Raw genomic sequence first — 17990 nt, 5'->3', positions numbered from 1 at the left:
ACAGGGCACTCGTGTTCTTCTTCACTATTACCATGATCGATTTACAGTAGAGGAGGCTAGCTACGCTTATGTACTGCAGTTCTTTTCGCTGTGTTGTTATTTGAGATTTGTTGTGTTGTTTATATAGACCCCGTAAGTACATTGGTGTGCCTGCCTAGCCAATTATAAGTATGAATTAAATGTTTTAATTGACGCTTTAATTCAAGTAAGAAATAAATGGATATATATATATCCTTTTTTACAGGGAATGGATATATATGTCATGTATGGACACATGGATAGATACTACTGGATACTTATGGAAGAACATACTACTCCCTCCGATCCAAAATAAGTGTCACAGTTTTGAACTAATATTAGGGAGTAATTGTGATTAATTAGTACAAATGGTTGACGATGATTTTTATCCAAATTTAAGTGTTTTTCAAATATATTTCTAGCCACAAAATTTGTTAGAGTACCTAGTACTCCTTGCATTTTTTTTATTTGAGATTTTTTACACTCTGCACTTGGTCGAGTGGAGAATTGAGCCCACAAATCAACACTACTGCAGCCCACTTGCTTCATAGGTTAACCCAAAAAATAAGGCCTCTCCAGAGAAACATCTGTCAGTTCACAAAAATGCAAATGGGCCGGCCAAACTAGCATGGCAGCTCTACGGGTAGAGCATAACCCAAATTAGAATTTTGTTATTTTACTATATTAAGAGAAAATAAAAGGAAATTATAATTTTTTTTGAAAAAACTCAACCCCATAAATTAATCAATTAAAATGTTTTTTTGCGGGAATCAATCGATTAACATGTTATTGCAATCATTCGATACAGAAAACGCCATGCAGGACGGAAAACTATTATAAAGAACACCCTTGGACCTATTCTCAAAATTAAATTCGTAATCTGATGTGCTACCTCATCATCTATTATTAAAACTAAATATCACTCATTATCTATTGTCAAAACTAAATATCACTCATTAGTACTAACCTTGCTTTATCTATTCTTTTCATCCTGATACTGCAAATTAGATAGCAGCATAGAAATCAGGTAATCTCTTGGGGAAGGACCATGTTAGCTATGGTTATCCCGGACAGTTGTTGGAGCAAGGATATGAATGCCATCTAGTCTTTTTTTAGCATTCTTAATAAGGCATTTGTTAACTTTTACCTGTCTAAGGTATATTTTCACTTCCGTTGTGAGAACCGCATCTTGGTTGTATCATTGTATGACCCTTTGTTATATTTTACTTGTTGGATTCGTTGTGTGTGTGTGTTTGTTATATTTGACTTGTCGGATTCGTTGTGTGTGTGTGTTACATTTGACTTGTTGGATTCGGTGTGTGTGTGTGTGTGTGTGTGCGCGCGCGCGTGGTGTGTGTGTGTGTGTGTGCGTGGTGTGTGTGTGTGTGTGTGTGTGTGCGCGCGCGCGCGTGCGTGGTGTGTGTGTGTGTGTGCGTGTGCGTGTGTGTGTGTGTGTGTGTGTGTGTGTGTGTGTGTGTGTAATACCTGTCGTTCCACCCACATGGCGTATGTGTCGTGACATTCACGGTGTGTTTGGTGGACGTCCTGGGGTCAATACTACACATTTACCACCAGAGGTGGTAGACATGTATAGTGCCACTTTTGCTCGGTTACACCCGCCCACGACATTGCATGGTTGCAACGATGAATTATTGACGTGAAATTCTATATCATGTGACATGCAAAAAGATTGTGCAGAAACATCTCTATGTCACTCAGACTTCGAAGAAGAGCGAAACCAAAAATCTGAAAAATAAATGTATACACGGTTTCACGGCTCTTCACCTACACTGCCCAGATCTAGCCCACGATAATGAAATGGTCAACATGCTCAGATAAAAAAACACTTTACAAGAAGCTCCCTGTAACTGAAAAAAGAACAGTGAATTTTCGTAATTAGCAAAAAACAGAAGGTACAATATAGACAACACATACACAATCTTGCAGTTTGCTTTACCTTCTGCCGTACACATCCTCCAAAGCTTGTGGACCATAAATTTTATGAAAAAGATCTTGCCACTGAAAATGATTCAACATGAAAGAAAACTGTATTAGAGGGTGACAGTCTGTATAAGGATCTTAGCGCAGTCAATAATGTGGAGAATGGCTTTTTTTGGAAAAACAATTCGGTCTCATCCAAAGTATTTAGAAGTACATAAAAATCTAAAGATCAAATGTGAGTGTCAACTTTTTGATCCTTTCAAAATAGTTTATATGCTAGCATGCGAGCCTTTTCATAGAGTCAAACTCATAAGATTTTCTATAAGTTGAGGTTGGCGTCCCCTGCCTCCAAAATAAGTGATTCTAGATCTTTGACGAGCCATCATTCCATCCACTGAATAAAGTCCTAGCAGCTTCCTTTTTAATTCTCTTGAAGCCATGGCTCAGAGAAATGGAGAGTGCAACTGTCTTTCTCTTGATACAGTGGCCCAGACAATTTTTCTTTAATATTACCAAAGATTTTGGCACTCCAGATTTGAAGAGTTTTATCTGTGATGAAACTGATCTTGCGACATAGTCTGATCAGCGGGTTAGAAATAGCACAGAGGGCTGGATATGACATAGACTGATCAGCGGGTCAGAAATAGCACAGAGGGCTGGATTTGACCGCGCCAAGGAGTCCACATTTCCCTGGATAAGCAACAAAATTCAAAACGTAATCTGCGACACCCAACAACTTTGTGAACTGTGGCGAGAAGCAATGGGCAGTGGCCGGATGTGGTCGAGGAAATTCCTTGGAGAAAACTGTCCGGGAAGAGATCATGCCACGCCAGAGATGCCAACATGCGATCAATCTTGTAGAGAACCGTATATATTGTTGCGTTTGTCCATGTGAAAGCACGGCCATTAAGGTTAACATCATGCAACATAACATCACTAACCACTTTATTGAACTTACCCATCATGCGCCTATTAAGGTTGCGATTATTCTTATCTTCCGCACTAACAATCAGGTGTTCTCATAGCCTGAGAGGAGCCACGGTCCTGAAGCACTTGATCTTATTGTTCTGATCTCATCGAGGAATCGGATTTTATCACAATCCTCTTGGGGGCTATAAACCGAGCAATTACCTAGTAATAATAAAAGAAAGTATGTCCATATATGTGTACCTTTTGGAGAAAGGCATGTCTACCATCACGTGCATGTAGCGGCCATTGAATTTCTTGAAGATTCGCATGCATTCACTGACTACTGCTTAGTTGGTCAGACTCTTCTCTCACTACTGTTCTAGCAATGCTTCACCATCTCATGCTAGTATTTTGTTTTATTCCTAAGTCTAAATATATTTTATCTTTTCAACCGGGCGTTCATTTTATGATCCATTTGCTCTCCTCGCCGCCGCCAACCCTACCCGCGCCCAGCCCTCCTCCACCCCCACCTCTCCTCGCCGCCGCCAGAGGCGGTCTCCGGGCAAGTCCGGGGCGCCGCCAAGGAAGGTGGCGGCGGGGCCAGCTGCTGCTCTGCTTCCGCGGGGGGCTTCGGATCTGGGGCGGCGGCCCCTCTGGTGAGGCACCACCGGCTTAGCGGCGGGCGGTGGTGCGGGCGTTTGGATCCGGCGTTCTTGGCCGCGCGGGCGGCGGAATCTCGGAGGACGAGGGCGACGGTGCCAGATCTGGCGCCCCTTCCCCCTGTACGGCGTGTTCTCCCCCATCCGGCCTGCCTGTGTTCCATGGGACGCCGACGCTGGTGGTGCTAGTGGTGGGGAATCCAGTCCGGGCGAAAGCCATGGCCGACCATGGTCGGCTGCATTGACGGCGACGCCTGAGGGCGCCGTGTCCCTTCTTGGAGGCGTCTGACAGGTCTGATCCCCCACTCCCCCTTCCCCTAGTTCTCCCGGGCGAAAGCCCCAACTTTGTTGGGCGGCGGCGGCGCCATCGGCGTCGTATCCTTCTTGAAGGCGCCGTTTAGGGAGCTTGGTGGTCGCTGAGCGCTGTTGGGGTGCGGGTGGTGGCGGCGGTGGTACCCTCCTCGTCCTAGCTCTTTCTTTCCATCGCCATTGTATCTTTCCGCTCTGCAAGGCGGTGGCGCTGTCTGGCGCCATGGTGGCGTTGACAGTTGACCTGGCAAGGTCTTTGCGTCGGTGCCTGCTCTGGAGATGGTTATGTGGATGACGGCGGCGGTAGCCTCGGTGAGTGCGCTGGACCGGTGTGTGACCCATTCCCGGTATGTGGCTGGGATGGGGCATCCGGCTTTAGATGTTAGGTTTTGGTGCAATGTCTGTTTGGTATTAAGCTCGGACATTCGGCACCCCTGCATCAAGGGGATAGGAGTAGCGACAGGTGTCGCCAGGATGGTGGTTCCAGGCTTATACTGATGTAATGCTTGGTAAGGTCTCTGAAAATAATTAATAAAATGGCTGCATGCATCGATCAGATGCAGAGGCCGGGGGTGATCCTCCTTTTCTAAAAAAATAATAATTTTATGATCCATTTGCATATTTGTGTTTATGATGACGACGACTTTAAAACGAGACCACTTTTGATTATATTTCAACAAGTTTTAAAATTCACGATGGTACACTCTGGAACACGATGCCCCCAAATGGAACTGGATATAAACTACTCTTAGTTACTAACTTTTACATACCGTATGGAACAATTTAAAACACACTAACACATGATGAAACACATAGGTAAACAGTGTAACATTATGATACACTACGAGAACATGGCTAGCCATACTGAAACAATAAAACTACTTATGCGGAACCGAATAAAACATTATTGATTTTTGGTAAGATCTTGCTGAAAAAACACATTTGTGTAAACATAAAGTAAAAGAAAAATTTATTTCAAAATATATCAGGCATCTATTTGTTTGAACGAAACTCAGTGACTAAAGAATAGCACATGCTAGGGGATAGAAAAAACACTATAGATGATACAATGGAGCCACAAAACAAGAATAAAAAATATATGTATGCATGCATGCACAGGAGGTCCCGTGTATGGTGGAGAATCCTCTCTCGTACCTTTTGAGGACTCGTGCACGAGCACGACATGCATGGCGTTGTTGTTGGGCGGCAGCTGCAGGCGGAGCGGCATCAACTTGCTTGTGATGGGGTTGCGGGAGCAGATGATCACGTCCTTGAGCCCCGTGTCCTCCTGCAGTCTCTCCAGCAGCTCCCCAAGGCTTGTCCCGTTGAATAGGAACGAGCGCCCCTCATCTCCCTCACGCACATACCCACTGTCATCCGCAATATGGTAGTGGATGTGCCGCCCCTCCACCTTGTGCACCGGCACCGAAAAGGAGTCCGCCGACTGCATGCGTCCGCAATCACGATATATGGAGAACCAAAATTAGCAAAAGCGTAAGTCGGTGGCCCACCATTGGGTTGTTGGACTCATCGTGCAGGAACAGGTGCGCGTACGGACCTCGAGCCTCGAAAAGCCGACCGGGGGCGCTAGGGATCCAGGGGGAGGCGGCGGGGGCTGCGCTACGACCGGAGTCGATGTACGGTGGTGCGGTGGCGCAGGAGGCCTGAGCGCTCCCGTCGGCAAGGGAGCGGGCGAGGGCGAGGGCGAGCGAGAGTGTGGTTTGTAAGGTAGAGGAGGAGAGTAGGCGGTGGTGATGGGATCCGAGCATTGAGGCGGGTGCACGAGGACCTGCACGATCTCGATGCACCAGACGACCCAGCCGGCATGGCGGTGGTGTGGGACGTCATGGGTCACGGAGTTGCGCAACGGCGGGAGGCCGCCGTTGGCGCGGAGGAAGTTGCCGTAGCGGGTCTGGAGGCGGGCGTGCCTGCCTTCGCCGACGGGGACCCACTCGACGGAGGAGTCGAGGCGGTGGGGCAGCGTCTGGATCACCTTGCGCCCGGTGACGCCCATGAGGATGGGCTCGTTGGAGGCGGTGAGGTAGCGGCCGTAGCGGCTGCGGAGGCGGATGACGCCGGGCGCGTTCGGCACCAGCTCCACGGTCCACCGCGCGTTCGGGGACGCGGCGTTGCGGTCCTGCAGGACGTGGGACTCGTCCTCATCGGCATACATGTACTTGTTTTGGTGGCTCCGCAGCCGCACCGTCTTGGCGCGCTCGAACAGCTCCATGCGCGCCTCGGCCCGGCGTGACGCTGTCGCGGCCGGTGACCCTCGCCTCACGCGCGTTTGCGGTTAGGGAGGGTAGGTTGCCGATGTGGACGACGGCTGCCGCGCGCCGCGATACGCCCCGGGCGTTGCGCTACGCCGCGCCACAAACCTGGGACTCTCGGACACCCAATATAGCGTTTCCTAACTCATCGAAGCCCTTTGCATGTGCATGGCCTCTCTTTCTCTTTTTTCCTTCTCACACAACACATGCATGCCTGCACTAACACATGCATGCCTACGTTATCTTTTCCCTCTCCTCAAACTTCATTACTTTTACTTTTCTTTTGACAGTTTAGATGATTCATATCTTAAAATCATTTATTAAAATATATATTTGAACTCCTAACGTCAAGATCTTTAGAGCAAGAGTAGTCTTAGATGATTTTTAACACATACTATTTGTTAACTGAAATTGAAATATGATCTTTTAGAAGCTTATCAGTGTTTTCAGTGACGAAATTTGCTGAAAACAGTGAATGATTTTTCATTTTTATTTTAAGGTGCTAAACAAACTGAATAAAGAGTTGAAGAACTTTCCCAACAGTGGGCCTGCACTTTGTTAGAAAATTAAAGAACTTTGCCAGAACTGAAAAACTTTATAACACTACTAGGGAAAAAGCCTAGCAGCAGCGAGGGTTTTGGGCCTCTCAGTAGCGCGGGTGCCGGCGCTACTAATAAGGCGCTACAGCTAACGTATAGCAGTAGCGTCTGTTTTCCCATTTTACTGCTATACATGAATAGCTGTAGCGCTCTTTGGGAAAGGGCGCTACTGATATTATCTGCAGCGCTGTTTGCTGGGACGCGCTACTGGTAAGGAGGCGCTACTGCTAAATTTCCCCCCTCGCTACTACTAGTTTATTTATTAGTTTTTTTCCTGCATATTTGTTTTGTATTTGAATAGGCTTTATACAATAATCTTTAGCATATCATACACATACAAATGTAATCATAGCTTATACATACAATTAGTCTCATCAAATCATGTCATCATCATAATTATCATCCAACACAAAGTGGTCTCTCGTCATCATCTCGAAAATAGCGATACAAGTCTCGATTACTTGCAAATACATCGTCATCCATCTAAACAATGATATACACGAGAAGAGCTATCACTTTGAGAACATGAGTTCGTATCCCTCTCTCGCATTAGCGTGAACCTAAACTAACTACTGCGTGTCGCTCGGAAACCGGAAACCGGTACACCTGGGCGGCCTAACACTCCGGCCACTTGTCGTATATATACTCCTGGCGTAGCACTTCTTCGCCATCTATGATCTATGCACCTGCATCATCACATGAGTCGATGATATGCAACATATATAGTTGAGCAACAGAAAGAGACAGATTTGGCAAAAATAGAAAGAACATATCATAAGCATAAATAACAAAGTTCATCGTACCCCAAAATGCCCTAACTAGAGTGATTTTCGCTAGTCGAGGAGGAGGACGGTTTAATTACATCACAAATAAAGTTTCACCGTGCATAACTCAAAGTTTTGTCATACAGAAAGTATGCTAAACGGACACATTGTCATATATCGACAATCACTCCAACATGTCGTTCCATCCATCCAAGTCAGGGAGATAGTCCCCGAGCTTAGTGAAAGGCTTCAGGTCGAGACGCTGAGAGGCTATCCATATTCGGATGTCTTCCCGCGACATCTGTCCTTCTCCGTAGAACATCCTTGTTTTTTCGACGACCTCCTTCATGATGATTTGGGCAAGTTCACGCTGGATGTTATAGAACTCAGCTCGAAGTCGATGATCCTCGATATCTCCTATGTCCTTTGCCCATTGCAGAATATGGGCATCGCCGGAAGAAGGTGCCATGCGAAGGTTCTGGTGATCCCATCTGTACTCCAGCATGTGGTGTAGGACATAGAATCCATCATTAAGAGAATCATTCGGTTGCTGGATGCAACAGAAGTCGGTCTTATGGCCGAAGGCGACCCTGCCGCCCCTTATCTTCTTGTCCCTGACCTCTCCACCCATTGATTGGTAGTAATACATAGCACTGTCGAGAACATCCTTGATGTGGGTGTAATCCTTTTTGTGAATGTTCTTCGACGAGTCCAAGTAAAGAGCGTGGGAGAATCGGGGGTAGAGGATGATGAGGATGGCGCGCCCGCCGCTGCGCAAAATAAGTCCTCAAATTAATTAGCCTCCACCGTGCAAATGAATGATTGAAATCGAAGGACGAAGGATAGCAGCGCGGATGACTTACACGGGATGATAAGGCACGAGAATCGCCCCCTTGTCCTTATTGGCGAGCATGAAACTGACGATGTAATCCCTCGCGTATTCACGGTGATTTGCGCAGACTCCCAAGAAGCCCTCGTGCATGTAGTACGGGTCAGCGACACAGATATGAGATATCTGCTCAACCCCGATGATGTAGTTCATGTGCAAGGCATAAAGGCGGACAAACGTAAAATCCAGCTTCTTCACGTGAAACATGTCGAATATGTAATCGAATCGGAGGAAGAACTTATCCGCGGGGAAGCTTTCGACGTACGACATTTGCCGCGGAACGTTAATCACGTAGAGTGGGTATCTTGGATCTTTCGAGGCGATGAGGTCTTTCTCTACCCGCAGCACATCGTCATGAAGTCTCTTTAGATCGCCGAATCTGGCCCGTAGCGCTGTTGCAGGTAGGATTGGTTGACCGGGGATATGCCATTTATCCGCATCGGAGATATCTATACGGTCCTGAAGCCGAGGCTGCTGAGGCGGCTGGATCATAGAAACAGCTTTTTTGCCTTTCCTCGCTCTCTTCCTAAACTTCTTTACTACCGGAAGGTTGTCCATAATATGTTGAGACGATAATTCAGGCACTGACTCATGACGCTCAAACCCTGAGGAGGCGCCAGTATAGACATACTGTTCAGCAGCGCCATCGTCATCCTCATCCTCATCCATGGCGACGTCATCAGCGACTAATGAAGCCTCCTCCTTACCCCTTCCGCTATCACCCAACCCGACACCCGACGCTAATTGGGTAGGTGGAGTGTTGATGTTCATACCTTGCTGAGGCTGCGTGCTCATGGGTGTGCTCCCGGCCGCCTCCAGACGAAGCAGACTCTTTGGCCATAACAGGACCCACCCAGCATTGCAACAATCACCAAGCCACCGCGGTGTCTCGTCGTCATCCCCCAGTAGTACTGGAGGAGGCAAATTCTCGTGGCCCGGTTTGACACTGGCCATGGAAACCTTGAAGACGTTCGGGGGGATCGGCCGGCTGTGGAACAATGGTTCCTTCGGCTCCATTATCGTCGCCTTCCCCACGTCCACCTTCTGGTCGCCGATGGTGTACAATATGGTGCACGGGGTTTTGTCAGCCTGCAAAGAAAAGTCTGTGACGTGAGACATCCGAAAGGCAACGAAAACGGGATATTATACATTTATATTGAAGGGGGCCGGTGTGACAGATACCATGAGGACGTCGAGCTCAGCCAAAGACGAAGCACCGCCTAGCACGTCCGGTGCGGGAGCAGGTGCAGCTGCAGGTGCTGGTGCAACGCTAGTCGAGCTGCTCCCCGCCAAGAAGTCAGCAAGGGGAAAGTCCGCTGCATTTTTTTCTGGATTTTGCCTGGTCCAATTGAAAACGGCCGGAACCAAGGTAGTAGAAATATCTACAGCCACCTTTTTTGCGGCAGCTACCGCTGTTGCGACTGTCTGAGTTGATTTCTTCTCAACCGCAATCTCAACCCTCTTGTCGATGTTTTCTTCATTTAACCTCCGTCTTTCCTTTCTCTCCTCCGTGGTCTCACGGTAGTACTTCTTCCACGTGGCGCCGTCTCCGACACCGTGCACGCGTCCATACGACGGTCGATCCATCGGTTGTCGTTTCAATATGTTCAACGCCCGGTTGAATGGAGTGTCCACTTGGGCCTCGCCAATGCCTCAGACGGCGAGTCGCTTTCGGCCGCAATCCTGTGCTGCTCTCTCTGCAAAAGGCACAACGATCGTTTACAAATATGGCTAACGTGTGCAGTCGAATTGATCAGAAACTAAAATTACCAGCAGTCTTATGAACTCCATAATGACCGGTGTTGTCTCGTAAACCTTTTTCACTGGGTCCCAACGGTGCCGGGCCCTGAGGACGTCACGCTCCTGCTGGACGGTGAACTCCGCCAAGGGGTCTGCGATGCCCAGACTCGCGGCTTCCGCATCCTCCTTGGCCCATTTGGACCTCTTTCCGCCGTGACCACGGCTTCCGAGGTGGTGGCTCCCAAAGTTCCTCTCTTGAAGCCCCTTCATGCACTTAGACTTTTTTTTGGCATCTTCGGCCTCGCAAGCCTCCTTGAATATTTGAAACTGCTCTTCCGTGATTGTCGGATTATCCTTTACAATCTCGGAGTAGGGTTCCTTCTTGTCGATGATCCTTGCTTTCACTCGATTTTTCCAGGCGGCCAACGCGTCGCTAAAATTGGTCATGGCGTGTTTGTTTATCTTCTTCATTGCCGGGTCCTCATCTGAATCTTTATAATCATTCTCATTCCGGCCCGGGGACAAGAATATCTGGTGAAACTTCTTTAGGAGGGAGCTCCTCATATTTTCTATCTTCTGTAGTTTCTCATCGTTGATGGTGGCGGTTGTCCATATAATGCAGCCTATTTGATTGCCGTAGCATCGACGCGCTTCCTCGGGCACCGTTGGCTCAAAATTTCCGTCGTCCACCTTCGTGACCACCACTCTAGTAGTCCTGAGTTTGTTAGGAACCCGTTGCCTCTTTGCTTTCGGTTCTACACCGGCTCCGCTCCCCGAGGCAGCACCGGTCTCAGTCTCAGCGCCGGTCTCGATGCCGGTCCGAGTCTGAGCGCCGGTCTCAGTCTCAGCACCGGTCTGCGTGTCGGTCTCAGTCCCCGATGCCACCGGTGGGCCCAGCAATAACATCGGTTGATCGTCGGTAAGGCTAAAAAATTCATCCGCCGCCCGGTAGGCGTCGTCGCAATCACCAGAACCCTGTCCTTCATCATTGCTAGCCATGTTTCCTATTATTAAATCTAGTCAATTAATTCTAGACCTAATAAAATGAATAATGACATAAAAAAGGCCTATTATTTTGCAGGAATGTTGACTCCTTCCTGGTGCGGCAAATCACGGGCACTCGATATGTCCTAGTTTGTAGCACAAGTCATGCCGAAATTCACGGAAAATTTCGGCATGACCTTTGCTAAAAAGTGGACAAATCAAGAACCTGAAATTTGCCGGAAAAGAAATGAATCAACATTCCGGCAAAACATAGGCCACTAAGCATCATTCCCTGGAAACAGTGTCCAAATATACACGAGCAACCACATGTCCAAATTTCGCAAGCTAATTCAAAAACAAAGTGTAGAAGAAAATTCATTTAACTACTAATAGAACAAAATTTAGTTAACTTTAGTGCTCTATAATGATGAAAGGAAAAAATTTTCAGTTAACTACTAATTTCATTCATTTAGGTTATTCATTTAACATCACCTAATTAACCTACTGTACCACTACTACTAGCAGCACTACTAAACTAATTAACCTAGCAAAACTCTAGTGCCCTAACTGAAAAACATCTAATTAACATCTACTAGTACCACTATTGCCCTAACCTAATTAACATCTACTAGTATCACTATATACTATACAAGCAGCATCTACACTAATTAAACCCTACTGCCCTAACTAACTTTTGCTCTACTAATTTTGCTCTACTAATTTTTTCTCTAAAATGCAGAGAGAGATGAGTGAGGGGGAGGGGTGGGGGACTTACAGAGAGGGGAGAGAGGACGGGCTCGGGCACGGGCAACGGCGGTCCTGGGCGGGCTCGGGCGGCGGTGAGGTGGAGGGCACCGACGGTGACGTCGAGGGCGGCCTCGGGCGGCGGCGATGAGGATGACGGCGGCCTCGGGGGGAGACGGTGAGGTTGCGGGCGTCCACGCCGGCAGGAGACGGCGGCGAAGTGGGCGACGGCGAATTGGGGAGACGGCGGCGAGGGCGAGGGATTTGGGGAAAAAGTGGTGGCCGGGAGGCGCGGGGGGGGGGGGGGGGGGGGGGGGGGGGGGGGGGGGGGGGGGGGGGGGGGGGGGGGGGGGGGGGGGGGGGGGGGGGGGGAGGACCGCTGTTTAAGTGAAACGTAACGATAGCGAGTTTCCGGAAACGCGCTATAGCTATGTTAGCTATAGCACGTTTACTGAAACCCGCTACTGCTATTCCTTTCTCCCTTTTTCCTTTTTTCTTTTATTTTTCTTTACATTTTATTTTTTCCTTTCTCCTTTTTCTATTTCTTTCATTTTCATTTACTTTTCTACTTGTTTTTCACTTTATTTTATTTTCGTTAGCAGCAGCACCTTACACGTAAGCGCGCTACAGCTAAGGAGCATAGCAGTAGCGCTGGGCCAGTGTACGCGCTACTGCTAGGTTGGGCTAGCCATGTGCGTCCAGTTCAAACATAGCAGCAGCGCTTTTCGCCAGTACGCGCTACTGCAGAAGTCGTAGCAGTAGCGCGGTTTATTTACGCGCGCTGCTACTAATTAGCAGTAGCGTTTGATTTTGTACAGCGCTACTGGTAACATTCTGTGTATAAGGTTTTCCCTAGTAGTGTAAACAGCTTCCCTGAACTTTAATGAAAATTTTAAGGAACTTGTTTGAGCCAGGCACACTTTAATTTTATCTTGGGCTCGCAATTTAATTTGAAATTTGTGGTGATATATTAATCTTAAAAACTATTGATGAATTTAAAAAAACGTTCTTGGATTTCAAAAAATATTAATAAATTTGATAAAATGTTCTTAGATTTAAAAATGTTCTCGGATATCAAATAATGTTGAAGACTTAAACAATGCTCATGAATATAAAAAATGATAAATTTTAAAAATTATTACTGGATTTCAATAAATGTTCACGGGTTAAAATTATTCATGATTTCAAAATATGTTCCTAGATATCCAAAAATGTTTATAATGTTGTCAATTTAAAAATACGACCATGAAGTTTAAAAATTGTTCTCATATTTCAAAAGGTTCATGATTTTTTAAATTTGGTATTTCAAAAAGTTAACGAAATTAGAAAAAAAATAAAAAGAAAAGAAGAGGAAACTGGAAAAAGCAAAAATCGAGAAAACCCAAAGAAAGAACACATAAAAAACCAAAAGGTCTGGTTGAGGAAACCGTTGGAAAACCAAAGAAAAGACCATAGAACAGACGAAATTGGCCGACTTACTACCGCGAGCGGTGGTGCGCGTTTGGTCTCTAGATGTAGGTTCGCTACTTCGCTCATCAAATAGACGGCATATTATTGTGGGGCTAAATTAATGTATGTTTTTGTCAATCCTTGATGAAATTAATGTGGGGCTAAATAGAAATATAGTTAACGAATGTGTATTGGAAGTGTAAAGAGACTTGCATTTGGGTGAAGTTAAAAACACCAAGAGTACTTGCTCGCATACTCATGTCCATCTAGTCAATAAACAAGAAACTTGTTTGTGCTTATGCTGTAAACACGCAGGTATCAACCATTTTTGTTCAAGCTTCATTACTTTTGATTTGTCTCCACATACACGAACCAACGAGACATACAATGATAAAAATCGTTACGACAAAAATTGTCGGAAAAGCTGGTTTACAAAGATTAGAAAAGGTCTGATCTCTTGCTTATATTATTGGCTTCTCCATTTCCTCTTGGATTACTTCAGCGGCGCTTATAATTAACTAAATGGGACAACAACAGTTGTTGTCATCGTTGCAGAAGGCCCCGGGGACCGGCGGCATGTCATCGCCACCACAGAACTTCTTGCACCGCTCGTCGGTGCAGTTTGGAAAGTGCTTGGAGTAGCACGAAGCGGGCAGGGGAAAAGCATGGGGCTTATCCATCTGCATATGGGTGTAAGGAAACAAACGATGAAAAAAAAAGCAAAGATTAGATATCTAATCCGACAAAATTGCTTCATCGTCTGATCTCAACGGCGACTTTGCAAATTAAATAGAAAATTTAAGTGATTAACCTCTTTGCGGACGTCGCATGAGGAGAGAAGGGTGGCAGCCATGACCACCATGAGGGCGGTCACGAAGCAGTGCAGGGCGCTCGTGTTCTTCTTCAGCATCACCATGATCGATCTACAATACAGGAGGAGGCTAGCCGCACTTAACGTACCTACAGTTCTTCTTTTCTCTGTGTTGTTATTTGTGATTTGTTGTGTTGTTTATATATATACCCGTAAGTACATTGGTGTGCCTGCCTAGCTAATTTCAAGTATGAATTAAATGTTTTATTAATGCTTTAATTATAGTAACGAATAAATGGATATATATATCTCTTTTTGCAGGGAATGGATATATATATATATATATATATATTATTTTGTTTCACTTTTTTAAATTTATTTTCTTCATTAAGGGTAATACAAATGCCAAAAATTCATTCCTCACTAGCATTTTTTATCAATGTTTTAAATAGCAGGCTATAGCATATAGCGGCAACCCTTAAAAACAGTTATAGCTGGGCTATAGCGGGCTATAGCGAGGCTATAGCGGCAAATTATATATGAAATTATTTAGCGGCAACATGCTCAAACAACTATAGCGGAGCTATAGCGGGGTTATAGCTGGCTATTTAAAACTATGATTTTTATATAAAATTTCACTATTATATGCTTGTTCTTGCATATTTTAAAAAGCTCAGCTTTATGTATAAATAGTGTGCAAATTTTATCATTATTAATTACTTTATTTTATTTCTTTTTAAAGGGTAATTCCAATTCCACTAATTCATTTTTCCTTATAAATATTCATTTTCTGATTTTTTTAGTTTTTTATTATTTCTCTTTAAAGGTAATATCAACGCCACAAATTTATTCATTATTAGAAAAGAAAACTCCTAACTTCAAAAAAAGAAAAAACTCCTTTTTTGCGCATATTCTACTATTATATGCTTATTCTTGCATATTATAAAAAACCACAATTTATCTTTAAATTGTCTGCAAAATTTGTGATTACTTTTCTTTTTCATTTTCCTCTTCTTAAAGAATAATACCAATGTCACTAATTCATTCTCTTTTAGAAAATTTTATTTTTTATATCATTTTAATGGTAATACCTGCCACTAGTCAATTCCTTCTTAGAAAACTTGTGTCTCATGCTCGATCGACTTATAAACATTCCTTCATGTCATTGCCAGAGATTTGCCCCCAAAGGATGATAGATAGTTTTTGCCAAAGGAGATTTGCGCCCAGATTTGCCCAGAGTACAGAAGAGGGGAAAAATCATGTGCCAAAGGAGATCTGCCAAGAAGAACTACCTGTCACATACATATATGAAGGATTTGAATGTTCATAAGGCTCAATTTCGGGCTCTGATCTTGCTATCTAGCTTAAACACAGCCACACAGACACGTACGATCGACAAAGCAAAGCCAGAACAGAAAGCGAAAAAGAAAGTTAAATAAGCGACAGTCCCCAGACACGAATGCATGCATGGCACGCACAGCGCATGTATACGCTCAGTTGAGAAGCTCGAACAGTGGCTCGAGCGCCGCCTGCGCCATGTCAGCAGCGGCCACGGCTGCCGCCGGGAAGCGCTGGTGCACGAAGGACAGGATCAGAAGAGCCACGGCGGCAACCCAGAGTAAGAACCCGGTGACGGCGTCGGCGCCAGCGTTGCTGCTCGGAGGGGGCGTGGCCCGGAGGAGGAAGGAGACGGCCAGCAGCATGTACGCGTCGGCGTAGAGGCGGAGGCGGCGCTCCATGTTGTGCTGACCATCGTCGACGCCGCCGTAGTACTGCTGTGCCGTCGCTAGGAAGAGGTTCCGGAGGAAAGCCGCCATTTCTCTGACTTGTTAAGCTGCACTGTATACCGGGCTGTTGGGATTTGTAGACACAGTTAGGGTCAATCGTATATATAGCCCACATGATGTTGGAACGATCAAGTACAACGAAGAGCGTGTAGTCTGACTTGGAGCTCATTGTTTAATAGAGTTGAATTGAGTGTTATGACAGTTTGTACCCGACAATGGTTGATTAATTGCCAGGGTTAAATAGATATATTTTTAGATGTTGAAGGTAGCATAATTTTTCTAATGTGCCTTTTGAAACTTAATTAGCTCGCGATTCTCTGTGTCGCACATGAACACATTAGTTTCCGAGCTGGGTTTTAGTTCACATACTACTGCATTGAATATTTATTTTGAATACCTCTAAATTGTATGATTTTGGCTGTTTTTATTTTGCAAACATGTTTATGTTTTAGAAATGTTAGTTGTAACCTTCTTGCAAACTTGAGTGAGTAGAGTGAGAACCTATATGGTTGTCCAGCTTGGAGTACTCCCGGTGATCCCAAGTTTAGAAATCCTACGCTAGAACTCATAAATACAGTAGTTCTAAAAAATGTAATCCACCTGTCCCAAAATATAGCGCTTATTAGATTTTTTTCTTCAAAGTCAAACTATGAACATTGACCATGTTCTAAATGTATACGCTAGATTTGTCATGAAACGTTCTTTTCATAGTGTATATTTGGTACTGTACATATAGATAGCTTTCTCTCTAACTTGGTCAAATCTTGACTTTTGTGAAAATCAATGTGCAAATGCAATATGGGGCCGAGCGAGGGAGTATGGCATGAACAAAAACTTGTATCAGTCATGTTACAAACCTTCAAAACCAAGTTGGAAGGACAATCTTTGAAAGAAAACAGATCATAGAACCATGAATAGTAACTCATTTAAATTCGTTTATAAATTGTCCCATCGTTGCTACAAGCATTATTTTATTTTTCTCTTTTTAAAAGGGCATTGTTATATTTTTTTCTCAACGAGACAGATTGCCTTTTAAGTGAAGCCTTGGCACGAACATGTTGGGGTCCTGAAAACAGTCTCTTGCAAAAATGTAAGAAAAGCTTGCGTACAAAAACCCCAAGGTGGTCGTACCCTTCGCAAGGCTGCCCTTTTAGACAGATTGCCTTCGGATTTACATTGCAGTGTCATAATGCATACTTATATATTAGTGTTGAGAATTTTTACAAAATTGTTTTTTTTGCCAAAAGGGACCCCAGACTACATTAAAATTAGCAGTGGTACAAAGCACCCCAAGAAAAAGGAAAATTACAATCAACACCCTGGGGGACCAATCCAGCAACCACTAACACGGGATGAGGACGCGCCGCCGTTGGCGTCGCCACCGCTCCCTCCCGGAGTAGGTGATAACCTTGATCATGCGCACTGACTGCTCACGGACTGTTGACGACGGGAAGTCACTATCCTCGTCCCTATAAGACCAGCACGCCAGAGAAAAGCCAGATTGACAGAGCATCACCACTCGCATAGGCATGTGGAGCGACGAACATGTCGGGACACCTTTACCGACGAGAAAAAGCAGAACCAAAGTCCATGAACCTTTATCTTTCAAAATTGTTGCTAAGCTATTTAATACACATAGCACCTCATCTAAGCACTTTTGCATTGAAAGAGGCCTAATAAACCCGAACAAGGAGAGTACTAGTTGTACTAAGTCTACGACACTAAAGCTAGTCATAGTGGGGAGTAACTTAGACTAGCCTTCATAATGGAGAGTAACATATGTGTGGTATCATGCAAGACATCATTTATTAAGATGTAGACTTTTTTTTCCTTGAGATGCGTTATGTTACAGTAACATATTCCCTCCGTCTGAAAATACTTGTCGTAAAAATGGATAAAATAAATGTATCTATAACTAAAATAAGTCTAGATACAACCATTTCGAGGACAAATATTTCCGGACGGAGGGAGTATTATGTTACTCCAAACACCTCTCTCCTCATTAAGTACATGCCACATAAGCAAACTTTTCTTGGGGTGTGTTATGTTAGTTGCTAAGTTACTCCCACTATGGTAATAATGGGAGTAACTTAGGTAGTAACATAACATATCTCAAG

At 45.0% G+C, this 17990-nt stretch overlaps 2 protein-coding genes across 2 annotated transcripts; both read right to left on the bottom strand.

The window, feature by feature from the left end:
• Positions 1–2017: 2017 nt before the first annotated feature.
• LOC125547822 lies at positions 2018–6066 on the bottom strand. Its single transcript, XM_048711585.1, has 3 exons — positions 5395–6066; positions 4992–5280; positions 2018–2037 (listed from the first exon to the last, which is right to left on the bottom strand). Exons 1-3 carry the CDS (start codon positions 6064–6066, stop codon positions 2018–2020), a joined length of 981 nt encoding a protein of 326 aa, XP_048567542.1.
• A 7727-nt stretch (positions 6067–13793) lies between these two features.
• On the bottom strand, positions 13794–14191 carry LOC125548372. Its single transcript, XM_048711990.1, has 2 exons — positions 14087–14191; positions 13794–13955 (listed from the first exon to the last, which is right to left on the bottom strand). Exons 1-2 carry the CDS (start codon positions 14189–14191, stop codon positions 13794–13796), a joined length of 267 nt encoding a protein of 88 aa, XP_048567947.1.
• Positions 14192–17990: the final 3799 nt, after the last annotated feature.

Source organism: Triticum urartu, chromosome 3 (assembly GCF_003073215.2).
Source record: "Triticum urartu cultivar G1812 chromosome 3, Tu2.1, whole genome shotgun sequence".
Classification (NCBI taxonomy): Eukaryota; Viridiplantae; Streptophyta; class Magnoliopsida; order Poales; family Poaceae; genus Triticum; species Triticum urartu.
Note: the sequence above shows the minus strand (reverse complement) of the source record. Positions and strands in the feature narration are given on the sequence as shown.